At 53.7% G+C, this 14,375-nt stretch overlaps 1 protein-coding gene across 3 annotated transcripts in view; it reads right to left on the reverse strand.

Annotated features, from left to right (window-relative positions):
* Window positions 1-11,524: 11,524 nt before the first annotated feature.
* Window positions 11,525-14,375, reverse strand: part of LOC117885724 (rho GTPase-activating protein 39-like) — a 133,652-nt gene continuing 130,801 nt past the window's right edge. For all 3 annotated transcript variants that reach the window (XM_034787146.1, XM_034787147.1, XM_034787145.1), the window contains one exon: window positions 11,525-14,116. In XM_034787146.1, the coding sequence (XP_034643037.1) occupies window positions 13,922-14,116 (195 nt within the window). In that variant the 3' untranslated portion in view covers window positions 11,525-13,921. The remainder of the gene's footprint in view (window positions 14,117-14,375) is intronic.

Consider the following 14,375-nt stretch of genomic DNA (forward strand, 5'->3'; position numbering starts at 1 on the left):
ACCGGGTCGGGGGGGGGGTTGGAGGGTTCATCAAGGAGAAACAAACAGAAGTTTCACACAGTAGCCTGGCCAGTCACAAAACTCGTTTTCAAAGCTTCTCTGATGCGCACCGCGCCCTGCTGTGCTCCTCTAACCGCCCTGGTGTCTGGCTGCGCGTAATCAGCGGCCAGGCGAGTTGCCTCAACCTCCCACCCCGCCATAAATGTCTCCCCCTTACTCTCACAGATATTGTGGAGCGCACAGCAAGCAGCAATAACAATGGGGATATTCTTTTCGCTGAGGTCTGAGCGAGTCAGTAAGCTGCGCCAGCGCGCTTTTAAACGTCCAAATGCACATTCCACCACCATTCGGCACTTGCTCAGCCTGTAGTTGAACAGGTCCTGACTCCTGTCCAGGCTGCCTGTGTATGGCTTCATGAGCCATGGCATTAAGGGGTAGGCTGGGTCCCCAAGGATCACGATAGGCATTTCAACATCCCCAATGGTCACTTTCTGGTCCGGGAAGAAAGTCCCTTCCTCCAGCTTTCGAAACAGAGCAGAGTTCCTGAAGACGCGAGCATCATGTACCTTTCCCGGCCATCCCAAGTTGATGTTGGTGAAACGTCCCTTGTGATCCACCAGGGCTTGCAGCAGCATTGAAAAGTACCCCTTGCGGTTTATGTAGTCGGTGGCTTGGTGCTCCGGTGACAAGATAGGGATATGGGTTCCGTCTATGGCCCCGCCACAGTTTGGGAATCCCATTTCAGCAAAACCATCCACTATTGACTGCACGTTGCCCAGAGTCACTACCCTTGCTATCACCAGGTCTTTCATTGCCCTGGCAAATTGGATCACAGCAGCCCCCACAGTAGATTTGCCCACTCCAAATTGATTCCCGACTGACCGGTAGCTGTCTGGCGTTGCAAGCTTCCACAGGGCTATTGCCACTCGCTTCTCAACTGTGAGGGCTGCTCTCATCTTGGTATCCTGGCGTTTCAGGGCAGGGGAAAGCAAGTCACAAAGTTCCATGAAAGTGCGCTTACGCATGCGAAAGTTTCGCAGCCACTGGGAATCGTCCCATACCTGCAGCACGATGCGGTCCCACCAGTCTGTGCTTGTTTCCCGGGCCCAGAATCGGCGTTCCACGGTATCAACCTGCCCCAGTAACACCATGATTTCCACATTGCTGGGGCCTGTGCCTTGTGAGAGGTCTATGGCCATGTCAATTTCCTCATCACTCTCGTCGCCGCGCTGCAATCGCCTCCTCGCCTGGTCCGGGTTTCGCCTTGGCATGTTCTGGCTCTGCATGTACTCCAGGACAATGCGCGTGGTGTTCATAGTGCTCATAATTGCCGCGGTGATCTGAGCGGGCTCCATGATCCCAGTGCTAGCTATGGCGCCTGGTCAGAAAAAAGGCGCGAAAGTAGTATCTGATGGACCAGGAGAAGGAGGGCGGGAGGGAGGGAGGGCCGAGTGACGACATGGCGTACAGGTACAGGAACAGGGAGAAACAGAAACAACTGTCACACAGAATGGTCCCCCCAAAGATTAAACCGGAAACCCTGGGCTTAGCAGGCCGTTGATTTCACGGAGGAAGGGGAAGCAAATGAACACAGAACAAATCTATTTTTTACATCTTAAGGTGGCAGCCGACGCTGCAGCATGAGTGACAGCCATACCAGTATGACGACGATGGGTACCAATCATAATATGCCATCATCTGCCAAAAGGCAAGGGGCTGCTGCTGTGTAGCAATGCAGCCCCACGTCTGCCAGCCCCACGTCCGCCAGCACCCAGCATCGCCCTCGGCCTCTTCTGGGTGCTTAGCAGACAATATTGGGCAATTGGCAGAAAATAGTATATTATGACTGGTAACCGTCATCATCGAAACAGTAGCATGTCTGCCCAGGTGGCCATGATTGACAGCCATACCAGTACGACGACGACGGGTACCAGTCATAATATACCATCGCCTGCAAGGGGCTGGTGCAATGCAGCACTACGGCTGCCAGCCCCACGGCTATCACTCATGCTACACCGTCTACCGCCAAAAGGCAGTTAGCAGCTGCTGCTGTGTAGCAATGCAGTCCCACGTCTGCCGGCACCCAGAGGACATATGGTGACGGTGAGCTCAGCTGAGTTGAGCGGGCTCCATGCTTGCCGTGGTATGTTGTCTGCACAGGTAACCCAGGTAAAAAGGCGCGAATCTATTGTCTGCCGTTGCTGTGACGAGGGGGGAGGGGCCTGACGACATGTACCCAGAACCGCCCGCGACACTGTTTTGCATCATCCGGGCATTGGGATCTCAACCCAGAATTCAAAGAAAAGGCGCGAACCGCTTCTCGGCTCGAGCTGTGGCGCAAACGTAGTATCTGACGGCCTAGGGGAAGGAGGGAGGGGGGCCGAGTGACGACATGGCGTACAGGCACAGGGAATTAAAATAAAGAACGGTGGCTGTGCATCAGGGAGAGACACAAACAACTGTCACAGACTGGTCCCCCCCAAAGATTAAACTGAAAACCCTGGGTTTAGCAGGCCGTTGATTTGACGGAGGGAGGGGGGGGAAGCAAATGAATACAGAGAAAATCTATTTTTTACATCTTAAGACGACGGTGCAGCGTGACTGATAGCCCTCGGCATCTTTCTGGGTGCTTGGCAGCAAATACGGGGCGGTGTATGACGATGGTCTTCAGGCCTATTGCACAATCGGCTGCTCAGGGAAGACTCTGCTAACGTGCGATGACCCGACTTGTAATAGGCTGGCTAACAGTCATAATACACCATTTACTGCCAAAAGGCAAGCCCCACGGCTGCCAGCACCCAGATCGCCGATGAAGGCTACCAGTCTACTGCACCGTCTACCGCCAAAAGGCAGTTAGCAGCTGCTGCTGTGTAGCAATGCAGTCCCACGTCTGCCGGCACCCAGAGGACATATGGTGACGGTGAGCTCAGCTGTGCTGAGCGGGCTCCATGTTGTCTGCACAGGTAACCCAGGTAACCCAGATAAAAAGGCGCGAATCTATTGTCTGCCGTTGCTGTGACGGGGGAGGGAGGGGCCTGACGACATGTACCCAGAACCGCCCGCGACACTGTTTTGCATCATCCGGGCATTGGGATCTCAACCCAGAATTCCAAGGGGCGGCAGAGACTGCGGGAACTGTGGGATAGCTGTGGGATAGCTACCCATAGTGCAATGCTCCGGAAGTCGACGCTAGCCTCGTACTGTGGACGCGGTCTGCCGACTAGAGCACCTAGAGCATTTTATTGTGTGGACATACACAATCGGCTGTATACAACCGATTTCAATAAAACCGGCTTCTATAAATTCGAACTAATTTCGTAGTGTAGACATACCCTTAGTTTCATATGCATGTCAAAAGCAGTTAAGTAGCTTAGGTTGACCACAGTGTGGCAGCCTCTCCCAGTGAACACTGCAACATCATCAGCCTTTTTAAAACGGCTCAGGTTTCAGCTCTGCCTCTGGGGATTGTTCCTGTTGTTTATCCAAACAAAGGCTGCTCAGGTGGAGCAGGAGGTTCAGGCTGAAACAACAAGCAATGAAGAATGTGCTTGTATGTCACAAACAGGGCCTGCCAGAGCTCATGCCCACTTGGTATCCACTCAGCGGTGAGCTCAGTGTGTCGAGGATACTGGACGTGCTCAGACAGAGGGAGACACCCACTAAGCGGTGGTGTGGAAAGGCTGGGCTTCAGGGTAAAGAACCCACCATAAACCTCCCTGGGAATAGGATGACCAGATGACAAAACTAAAATATCGGGACGTGGGTGGGGGGGCGGCAGAGGGAAAAAAAAAAAAAAAGCCGGCAGAGCGCCACCCCACCCCCACCCCAGCTCGCCTCGTCTCTACCTCCCCCCCGTAGGGAAAGATGCCCAGCTGGTGCAATCCCGCGGGTGCCCTGGAGTGGGGGCAGCAGGCCCCAGCCAACCCGTCCCGCTCGTGTCCCGCAGGGGAATGAACGGGGCTGCCGCTGCCTCCGCCCCAGGGTGGGGTTTCCCTACAGCCGCCCTGTGGGGCGGCACGCATGTGGTGGGAGGTGAAGCCCCGTCGGAGTCCCCGCGCGGGCAGCTGTTGGCCCCCCACCCTCACCCATGGGCGCACACAGGGAGCCGGTTCCCCAGGCCGGAACCGGGGCTGCCCCTGCAGGTACCACCCCCCCTCCTGCCTGCGCTCAGGGCCAGGCCGGACTCACTCACCCCGCCCTCCCCTGTGTCCCCCGGGCCTCCCTCCAGTGCTTGCGCCGCCATACAGCTGATCGGCGCAAGCCTGGGAGGCAGGAGGAATGCAGCATGCTTGGGGAAGAGGCAGGGATTTGGGGAGGGATCCAATGGGGCAGTGAGGGGGGCGTGGCTGGGGGTGTGGCCAGGGTGGGGATTTGGGGAGGGGTCCAATGGGGGAAGAAGGGGGCGGAGTCAGGGCGGGGGGGGGCGTGAGCCCCTCCAGGCTCCGCCTGTGTGCGGGAGTGGAGGACAAAATTGCTTGTTTGTCCAGCGTCCCGACTGAACATTGGTCGGGACGCAGGACAAACAAGCAAATATCGGGACAGTCCCGATAAAATCGAGACGTCTGGTCACCCTACCTGGGAAACAGACGATTTGCAAACAGTGAGGTGCTTAACTCAGGCTCCATCCTCTTTCTCTGTGAGGAGCTCTTACTTTCTCTGCTCGTCTCCAAAATCTTTGAGTGTCAACATCTGACATCCCCAGGACATCCTCTCTCCCCACTGAGTTGGTCTGTGAGGTGCCAGCGGGACCGGGATGCTAGTGAGGCCAAGTCAGTATGTTTAGAGCCTTACCCCTGTTCGCGGGAGATGAGGAAGTGTAAGTGTAACAGGGTGGCTTGCCAGTGGCCTGGAGAGCCTGGAACTAAACCCGTTTGATTAAAGATGAGCCCCACCTGAGAGGGATCAGGTGATTCCAATACAAAAGGCAGCAGGAAGCTGGTGGGGGCAGAAATGACCAGGAAACAGCAGCTTGAGGAGCTGGAGCTGCCTTGAAGAAACAGCTGCAGGAAGCAAATTTGGCTCCCGCCAAGACACTGAACTGTGACCCAGGTCTGAGAAATAGGGCTGGAAACCTCCCAGCTAAAGGAGAGCCACTGAACTGGGGTTGGGCCTAGAGTGCCAGCGTGCACTTGAAGACTGAACAAATTGGACCCAGGTGGGAAATGTTTTAATTTCCTGTGGACTGTGCTGAGTTTATTTAAGGAGCCCTGGAAAAGTGGAAAACAGAGGTAGGGGCCATAGAATGACCACTGGCCATGAGGGGGAGCTGGCAACCCTGTTAGAAACTGGCATAGTTGGTAGGATCCTTCCCCCTCCTCCCCCCAGTCAAGGAGGGATGATGTAGCCAAAATACACAGAGGCCGTGTTTGCTGAAGAACAGTCCACCCTCCCAAGTGGGTACGTAGAGGGACAGAGCTGCTCCTCTGAGTGTCCACTTCAGTTCCAGGTACGGTGACCAGATGTCCCGATTTTTGGGTCTTTTTCTTATATAGGCTCCTATTACCCTCCACCCCCCATCCAGATTTTTCACACTTGCTGTCTGGTCACCCTAGTTCCAGGGGGCAGCTCAGTAGCCAAACCAGGTCCAGGTGGTTCTCCAGCAGCTCCTAGAGAATGAACAGAAGCAGTGGGGAATGTGCTATCTTGGAGGAGCAGCAGCAGCAATAGCTGTTAGAGATCCTGCAAAGGGAAATAATCTGCGGTCCCAAGGAAGAAAGAAAAGAAATATTCAGGGGCTAGGAGGCCAGAGGCACAATTTAGGATCTGCCATGCCTGTGGATAAAAAAGGCACAAAATGAGAGCATGGCCCTACGTGAGCTGTGCTGAGAAGGTTAACCCAAGAGAGCAGGGCATGAGAACCAGAAGCATGGCCTAATGCCAAGAGGGGGACCAGAGTTATTTGGTTTTGGTGCAGAGAAGCAGGCCATATAAAAAGACACTGCCCCCCCCCCAGGAAACTGCAGGGTGGCAAAAGGCAGGGTGGGGCCCCAAGCATGTAGAAAGAAAAGAGAGGATGTCCTGTGGCCCAAATGCTCTTGAGGCAGGCGAGGTGGTGGTGACAGATGTGGACCTTGCAGATACTAAATCAGCACACTCGGGAGGGTGTTGCAGGCAGCTGAAGGACGAAATGGTTGGCACAGAGATGAAGCTGGCCAAAGTAGGGACAAATACAAGGGTGAAACAGTCCATGGTGGGTCCTCAGACCCTGATGGAAAAGTCTCTGAGGGATGCAGTGGCAGAAGCAAAAAGGCTTTAGGAGAAGCTAGTGGTTTCAGAACAGGCCATGCAAGCAGCTGTTAATGAGAATGAGTTGCTGCAGGAGTGTCGGGACATTGCAGAAAAGAAGGATCTCCTCATAATTATGATGGGTGAGCTGAAGGGGACTAGAGGTGGCCAGGGCCCAGGCCATACAAGCATGTGGCTGGCGACACCAATGAGAGGACAAGGAATGAGGCTTGGACAGCAGTAGAATTCGCCCCTGGGGTAGGCAAGGTTCTAAATGGGTGGGTGTATGTAACAGTGGGCTGGTGAGCCTGGGCCAACCTGGTTACAGAATGAGCCCACCCCCAGGGGAATCAGGCTATCCCTCATAAAGGGCTAGGCTTAAGTGGTGACAAAGCCCATCTGGGGACAGAGCTGGAGTGAAAGCTAGTTATGCAGCTCAGCAGGAAGGTAAGCTCCTCAGGCAGGGAGGGCTGGGAGCCCCTGGCTAACCAGGCATGTGACTAGGAGACCAAGAGGGGAACTTGAGAAGAAAGGTAGGAAGTGGCCCAGGGAAAACCACAGCAAAGGTCAAGGAGCAGAACAAGCTGTTGGTACAGGGCTCTCTGCTGGAATCCAGAGTTGAGGGAGACTGGGTTCCCCGACTGGCCTCAGGAAGGGGGCCTACACACCCATAGAAATGGTTATTGAGCCCACCGAGGGGACTGTAGCCTGAGCTGGAGACAGGCTGAGGAAGAGCCCAAGCCAGGAGTGCAGGAAAAGGGGGAGCCATAGCTCTCCCCACTTTTTACCGACTAAGGGCGAGCGACGGGGTGAGGGGGTGGAGAGGAGTGGGGGGGGCAGGGTCTTGGAGGGAAGAGGGAGTGCGAGGGCAGGACCTCAGGGGGAAGGGGCGGTGCGAGGGCAGGGTCTTGGGTGGCAGGGCCGTGGTTCAGGCGCCTGTGTGGTCCCCCCCCCCCAACTTTAAGGGCACTTCCTCCACTCCTGGTCCCAGCGAGGGTGGAAGGATTTACTTTCTTCTTAAAGACATGTTTGGACTTTTAGTTTAGATAACTGTGACCTCGGAAGGAGTGGACTTAAGATGGTGACCTGACTGGAGGGCCGAATTATGAGACAGAGCAACTGCCACAGTGACTGTTGGCAGGGGTATTGCCCCATGAGAGAGCTGCAATGTCCTGCCTGGCCATGAGGGGCTGCTTAGTGGTGAGTGGACCAATTGCAGTAAGGTTAAACTTGTTTTTGCGACACAGTATCCCAAGTGGAGTTGCAATGGTATTTATTGTAGCGTCTCGTTACGGGAGCTACAAACTTTAACACATAAATTGGGCTTCTTCACTCCTGAAGCAAAATCAACTCTTTTCTATAGGAGAGGCCCTTTGCCTCGGGTTCTCCAGTGCGAATGGCCTCTGCAGACAGAGGGCCAGGGATGGACTGGGTGTCTGATTCTTCCTCAGCATCCAAGCCCTGATGGAATTCTGCCTCCTTGGGCTAGCTAGCTCATCTCTCCAAGCCTGGCTGGATTCTTTGTCCAGCCCTGAGGCATCCTGCTTCAGGGAATGGCATCCTCATCTTGGGGTGGAGAGCTCACTGGGATGGTGCTTTTGGCCCACAAATATACCCAATGCTTGTGTAACCCAGGCTGACTCTGTCCCTCCTTGAGGGGCTGGACCACTCAGAGGTTTGAGAGTCTGCTCCAGCCTCCCAGCTATGGAAGCTGTTCTTGAGTTCTGGCAGTAGCGGCTCATGCTCTGAGGTCCTCCAGGGCTTGTTCCCCCCAAAGTTCAGCTGCCATTTGGAAGAAAGCTTCGACAACCTGGAAATCTAAGTGCACAAGTGTGACTCTCCCATTTGTCGGACTCTGGGCCCTGCCTCCACCTCCTTAGGGGCTGATGTTGATTCAGGCCTTTTTACCTGGGCACGTACATGGCACCTGACAACCTTTAGTGTATTTCTCCCCCCTGCACTCCTGGAAGGCAGGGGAGGATTATTATCCTTTTTTACAGATGGGGAGCTGGAGCACTGAGAGGCTAAATGGCTTTTCCGAGGTCACACAAATCTGTGGTTGAGCTGGGAATGGAGCCCAGGTCTCTTGAGGCCGAGTCCAGTGCTCTGGCCACTAGACCATCCTTCCTAGACTTGTGGAAGGTATTTGCTCACCCAATCTATCCTGCCTCAGGGCTGTTGTCAGGGCGCAGGCCTCCCTGAGCTCTCTGCCTCACATACACCTACCCACGAGCTGGCAGGTTAGAGGTTCTGCACATCTGTAATTCAGAACCACATTTTTAAGGCTGCCCAAAGCACCTGCCATGGAACATTTCACATTTAACAATTCCCTGCATTAGAATTATTTTTCCTCCTCAAAAACAGGAAAAAAAGGGGGAGGACCATTTAGAAGTGCTAAGACCGGCTCACCAGGTGGCACTGCCACACAGAATCTTCCAAGTTCTCTTTCATAGCATACGAACAAATGCTCAGTCCTGGGAAGAAACGGTTACTTACTGGAACTGTGGTTCTTTGAGATGTGATGCAGATGTGTATTCTAGTTAGGTGTGCACACGCCCAGTGCACCTAAGTTGGGGAAACTGCCTCACGGTACCCGTTGAAGAGTGGCGTTTGTGCCAAGTGGCTGTGGCGCCTCCCCTAGCTATATGAGATAGTGTCGTCCCAACCCCCCTCCATTACTTCGCATAGAAAGCCCATGAGAAGAGCCTCCAGTGCAGAGGGGATGGAGGTTGGGTTGTGGAATACACGTCTGCATCACATCTCAAAGAACCACAGTTACAGTAACCGTTTAGTCTTCTTCGAGTAGATGCAGCTGTGTATTCGACAGCGGTGACTCACAAGCAGTGTCTCTCCCAGGAGATGGGGCTCAGAGTCTACCTAAATAAGGATTGCAGGACCACCCTTCTGAAGTTTGCGTCTGCTCAGGAAGATGCGTTAATGGTGTAATGGTTCATAGAAGTATGTATGTACGACCATGCAACAGCCCTGCAAATGGGCAATATGGAAATGTCAGTGAGGGATGCTATTGACGTTGCTTGCGCTCTTGTTGAATGAAACTGCTGAGGAGGCATAGCCAAAGTTATCTCCGATATAGTCTTGATACAAGATGTCACCCACTTAGAGACAGTCTGTGAAGAGACCACTTGACCCTTTATGCAGTCTGCATAGGACACAAACAGGCGAGGCAAAACAAGAAATGGTTTAGTTGTAGCCAGACAGAAGGCTAGACGTTGCCTAACCTCCAGAATTGGGAGATGCTGCTCCTACAGAGATGAATGCGGCTTAGGAAAAAACACAGGTAAATATGCTGCCTGGTAAATGGAGAGACCACTTTAGACAAAGATTTTGGGTGTGGTCATAAAGTTACCTTGTCTTTGGAGAATTGTGTATAAGGAGGCTCTGCCATCAGAACCTGCAACTCACACACCCGCCTTGCAGATGTAATCGCTACCAGCAAAGCAATTTTCTGACACAAGAGGGGCAGTGGACAAGACAGTAGGGGCTCAAATGGAGACCGCATCAGAGCTGCCTTGTATTTAGGTCCCACAAAGGAAACGGCTCTTGGACTAGAGGATGTAGACAGAAATGCCATTTTAGGAATCTTGTCACCAGGGCATTTTCCCTGAACAGGGAAAGGACCACATTGAAAAACTCTGCTATTTCACTACATAGGCCATTCTGGTAGAGGACTTCCAACTGTTGAGCAGGACTTGTTGGATGACCACCAAACACTGCTCCTCTTCTTCATTCAGCCACGCAGCAGCTGCCCCATGAGATTCAAGGAGCTGAGTGCAGGATGCAAGGTATGGCTGTGATTTTGGGCAAGCAGGTCAGGATGGAAAGGAAGCTGTATGGGAGGCTGAATCGACAGCATGAGAAAATCAGAGAACCAGCACTGTCACGGCCAGGCCAGGGCAATGAGAATGAGCTTGGCCCAATCTGCCTTCAGTTTGAGGATGACCTGAGAGATGATCGGGTTTGGGGTAAAACGGGAAGGGGTTTCTTTGGGGTGGGGCCTGCTCCATAACGTGCTCTTGGAGCCCAAGGCCCATCTCTGACTCGATGAGGGCCTCAGTACTGAAGCGAGCCGCATGGCCTGTTCGAGCAGGTACTGCTTCAGGCAAAGGCCCCGAGCCACCTGAGCCCTTTCTTAAACGATCCGTGCCGAGACAGAGCAAGCGGTGTATGTGGGAATCGCTCCTCTGCACGAAGGACAATGTTTAAACCTGGGGTGGTCCACTCTGAGGGAAACAAACTAACTCTAACACTAAGGGTACTACGAAGCATATACAACAAGAAAACTAAACTAAACTATTTGCGAGGTTATGAGGCTACAACCACACAGAGCTCTGACACCAGCCACGGGTGGTGAGAAGGAACTGAGGGGGGTCAGAGTAGTGCTGCCTCATATAGCCAGGGGAGGGGCCACAGCCACAGGACGCAAGTGCCACCCCTCTATGGGTACTGCTAGGCAATTTCTCTAGCGTGCTGGCATGCGCACACCTAAGTGGAATACACAGCTGCATCTATTAGAAGGAGATAAGCTGGTGTTGTGTATTGCTCATTTTGTTCTCACTAGAGGGAGCTGTATGAGGCCAGGAGTTTGCTCTCAGTGTTGGTCTCTGACTGGAGTCAATTCTTGATGCAGAGTTAATCTCTGGGAAGCAGGTGTAGAGCCAAGATTCCTGGATGCTGTTTGACATCCTCTGTTCCAGGACGTGTGTGTGTGTAAATAAAACAAAATTACATGTAAAGCATTCGCAGATTCTACATCACTGATTTCTCCTCCAACAGGCGCCCAAGCAGCAAGGCCCCAGAATCTTCTATTGGCAGGTAGAGAGGCAACGCTATAACTACGATGAAGAAAATGTAAATCGTTGATGCTCTCATACCTGAAAGGGCTGAAGAGATTTAAACTTTCACACACACAAATTGACTACAGAGTCCAAGCCTGGGATATTTTCAGCCACGCAAGATGAGTAGCAGAGTTGTTCCTGGGAACTGCTCTAATATTCATCATGTAGAACAGCACAGCCAAATGGGATTACCACATTCTTAAGGCAACTCCAGAGAGTGAGCAGCTCCAGAATACAGACTGCGCCCAGCTTTCTTCTTGCAACAGGGATGAGGAAAAGATCCAGAGGATCCCACCAAACCTGCTGAGTTTGAGCAGCAGCCTGTGTCCATCTGCGAATGCTCACATCACAGCTCATCCGCCACCCTCGGACATTGCCACCGAGAAAGGAAGCTCCATGTGGACGAACCAAGCTTAAAAAATGCGCAGGAGGGATGAGGGTTCGCCACTGAATTTTTAATGATTCTTGTAACAGAGGAGAGGCTGCTTCATTGGGTTCACCTTTACAAACTGATTGGCAAAAAAGAAAACAATATCCAGTGTAATTTCTTAGCCTATTTTACAGCCCTGGCAAAAAGCGTCGATATAGACAGCAGCAAATATCTGTCTGCTACACCGAAGGGCAAGGAAGAATTTGAATCATTGCCCACAATGTTGTTAGCTGCAGTTGACAACCCTGGGACAGGTGTGTATCTACAACCCAATGAAAGGGGATCCTGAGCCAGGCATGAGCAAACATTCCAGCTAATTTGGGGTGAGGATGTGACACCCTGAGCAATTAAACCCTGTTTAACAATTCCAATTTCCCAGTGACCCAGGGCTGGCACCTGAACTGCACGGACCATTCAGCAGCTGCGTAAATTCAACACCCTCTTGTGGAAGCCAGAGGAGCTGACTTGCTTCCTAGCTCTGCAGCGGGGTGAGATTGGGAAGCAGCCCCTCCCTGCACCCTTTCTGGCACCCAGGACAGACTGATCTCTTGTGCCCTGAGGAGCAGGGATTTCCTGACCCAGTAATACCAGCACCTCGCATCTGGCACAAGGAGAAGCACCTTGGCCCCTGGTTCTACAGGGCACAGACCAAACTCTGGCTGAAGATCTTGCACCCCAGGGCTCCCTGACTGATCAACTTCATAAGCTACAAGTGTTCCGAGCTCCCTGTACATGTCACACCGACTGTCTGAAACCTGTGCTCAGCCTTGAGCAGAGAGTAGCCTTTCAATGCATCTGCCAGCTGGAATTTAGCCCACTGCAGCTCTGGCTCACAAATGGTTTACAGTCAGGAGAAGGCTGGCTTGTGTTCGGCACCTACATGAGAAACACAGCTGGGACGAGGGGAATCTGCAGGCACAAGAGTGAATATGGCTTTGGATACCACTGGCGGGCGTAGTGCTGTGCAAACAACCACAAGGCTCAGAGATCTGGCCCATAACAGGCCTGCCGCTGGTAGAGAAAATGCTTAAAAAAGAACAGTTGAAGCACTGGACACCACGTAATTAGGAATTACAGTCTGCGAAGGAATGTGTGACTGGCTGGAGGCCAAGGGGAAACCCACATGCTCCCATTAAGCAGCCTCAGAAAGACACACCCTCCTCGCTGCGGCTCACCACACTCTCACTGGCCCAAAGCATTTATGGCACTAACAAATACGGACAACAACAGCCTTTCAGAGACCACCCCAGCCAGCCAGCCTCCTCGCCAGCAAGGCTCTGAAACACACCAGCTGCTCTGGCTTGCTTTCCTGGTTTAAGGACTTACGCAGCACGCTGCCTTGGCGGTAACGGGGACGCAGTGGGCAGAATGCAGGGGTGACTCCTGGCAGAGGGACACGGCAGACAGAGCATAGTGCTTGGTGTAGCAAGCCTGTAGCAAGCCCTCTCATGCCTCCTAGCACAACAGCACATGCTACCCTAGCGATCGCTTGTTACCAATAAGCGGCCTCCCCACCCACTAGAGAGCGCATCGGTCTTCCAGCCTGGAGGAGCAGCGCTTGGTGCAAGTGGCAATCCGCCACCTTTCTAGCTCTTTGACACCCAGGCCAGTGAGCTGCTGTTCGTCATATACCAGCTCCAAAGACCTCCATGGCCATTCTGGCGGGACTGGCCAAAGACAGAAGACCCCTGACATCTTTCACCTCATCCCAGGAGATGGAGAAGGGGTGGCCCTATGAGCCCAGGGAGTCCCCCATACTTGGGGAGTCTCTCCTGGCTGTTCAAGCAAGATTAAGTCAGCACGAAACAGCCCTAGGGGGCCAAGTGTCTCTGCAGACACTGCCAGGCAGAGGGGAAGCAGACTGTGGGTTACCTGGGGTTGTTCCTGCAATGGAAACAGCCCTTATTGCCTCCTTATGCCAGGGGCTGGAAGGGAAGGGAAGGGACATGAGAGCCCCGCCCTGACCATGTCTCCTGAGCCCCAGTCACCCACCCTTTGCACTAAGGCACATCAATAAGGCTGTCAGACCCACACCCCTAACCAGGTCCCTGGCAGAAGCCTCTGCTCCAGCTTGCAACCCTGATTTGGAGCGGCTGGTGCAGCAGCTTCCCCACTCCCAATGACATAGGAGCCACTGGGTGACAGTGCTAAGCCTGGCCCGACAGAGCCAGCACCACACTCCAGACTCCCTAGCACTGGCCAGCCACTCTGCCTGCGAGCCCTGAGCCCTCCCATGCTCCCCCCTGTTTACACGGATGCTGATGCGACAACAGGAAGGATGGTAGAAATCCTAGAGCCGGGAACCAGAGCCTGGAGCGGGCATTTTGCACCCCCGTGCTGTCTCTGGTGACGAGTCGTGGGGGGGCCAGCCCTCGTGCTCTCCTCCCCGCAGCCCTGGGGGGCCAGACCCTCACACCACCCCTCTGATAAAGCTAGTGTCCAAGTGCACAATGAGCATGCGCAGGAAGGACATCTCCTTGCGGGTGTTCTCGAAGATGACCCGGGGGTCGTCGGACTGGCAGCGCAGGCAGTTCGGGGCCATCACCATGGCCAGGTTGTTCACATCCATCTTCGTCTTGCCCACATTAGACGGCTGAGCAAAGATCTGTGAGGTGAGAGGAGGAGATTCAGCCAGAACAATGGGGCAAGGGTGGGAAGCAGCCAGGCCCAGGGAACCAGGCCTCGCTCCGGGGATCAGCTGGAACACGAGGCTGCAGACAATGCTTCTCAACACAGAAATCCTGTAGCATGCACCTGGGGCCGGGAGCCTCACCGGGGTCAGAGGACTTCACAGGGCGATGCTTGGGAGGGACCAGCCCTGCTCCATGTCAAACCAGGCTGGGAATTAACACACTCTGCTCATG

The sequence above is a fragment of the Trachemys scripta genome, chromosome 12 (genome assembly GCF_013100865.1).
Source record: "Trachemys scripta elegans isolate TJP31775 chromosome 12, CAS_Tse_1.0, whole genome shotgun sequence".
NCBI lineage: Eukaryota > Metazoa > Chordata > Testudines > Emydidae > Trachemys > Trachemys scripta.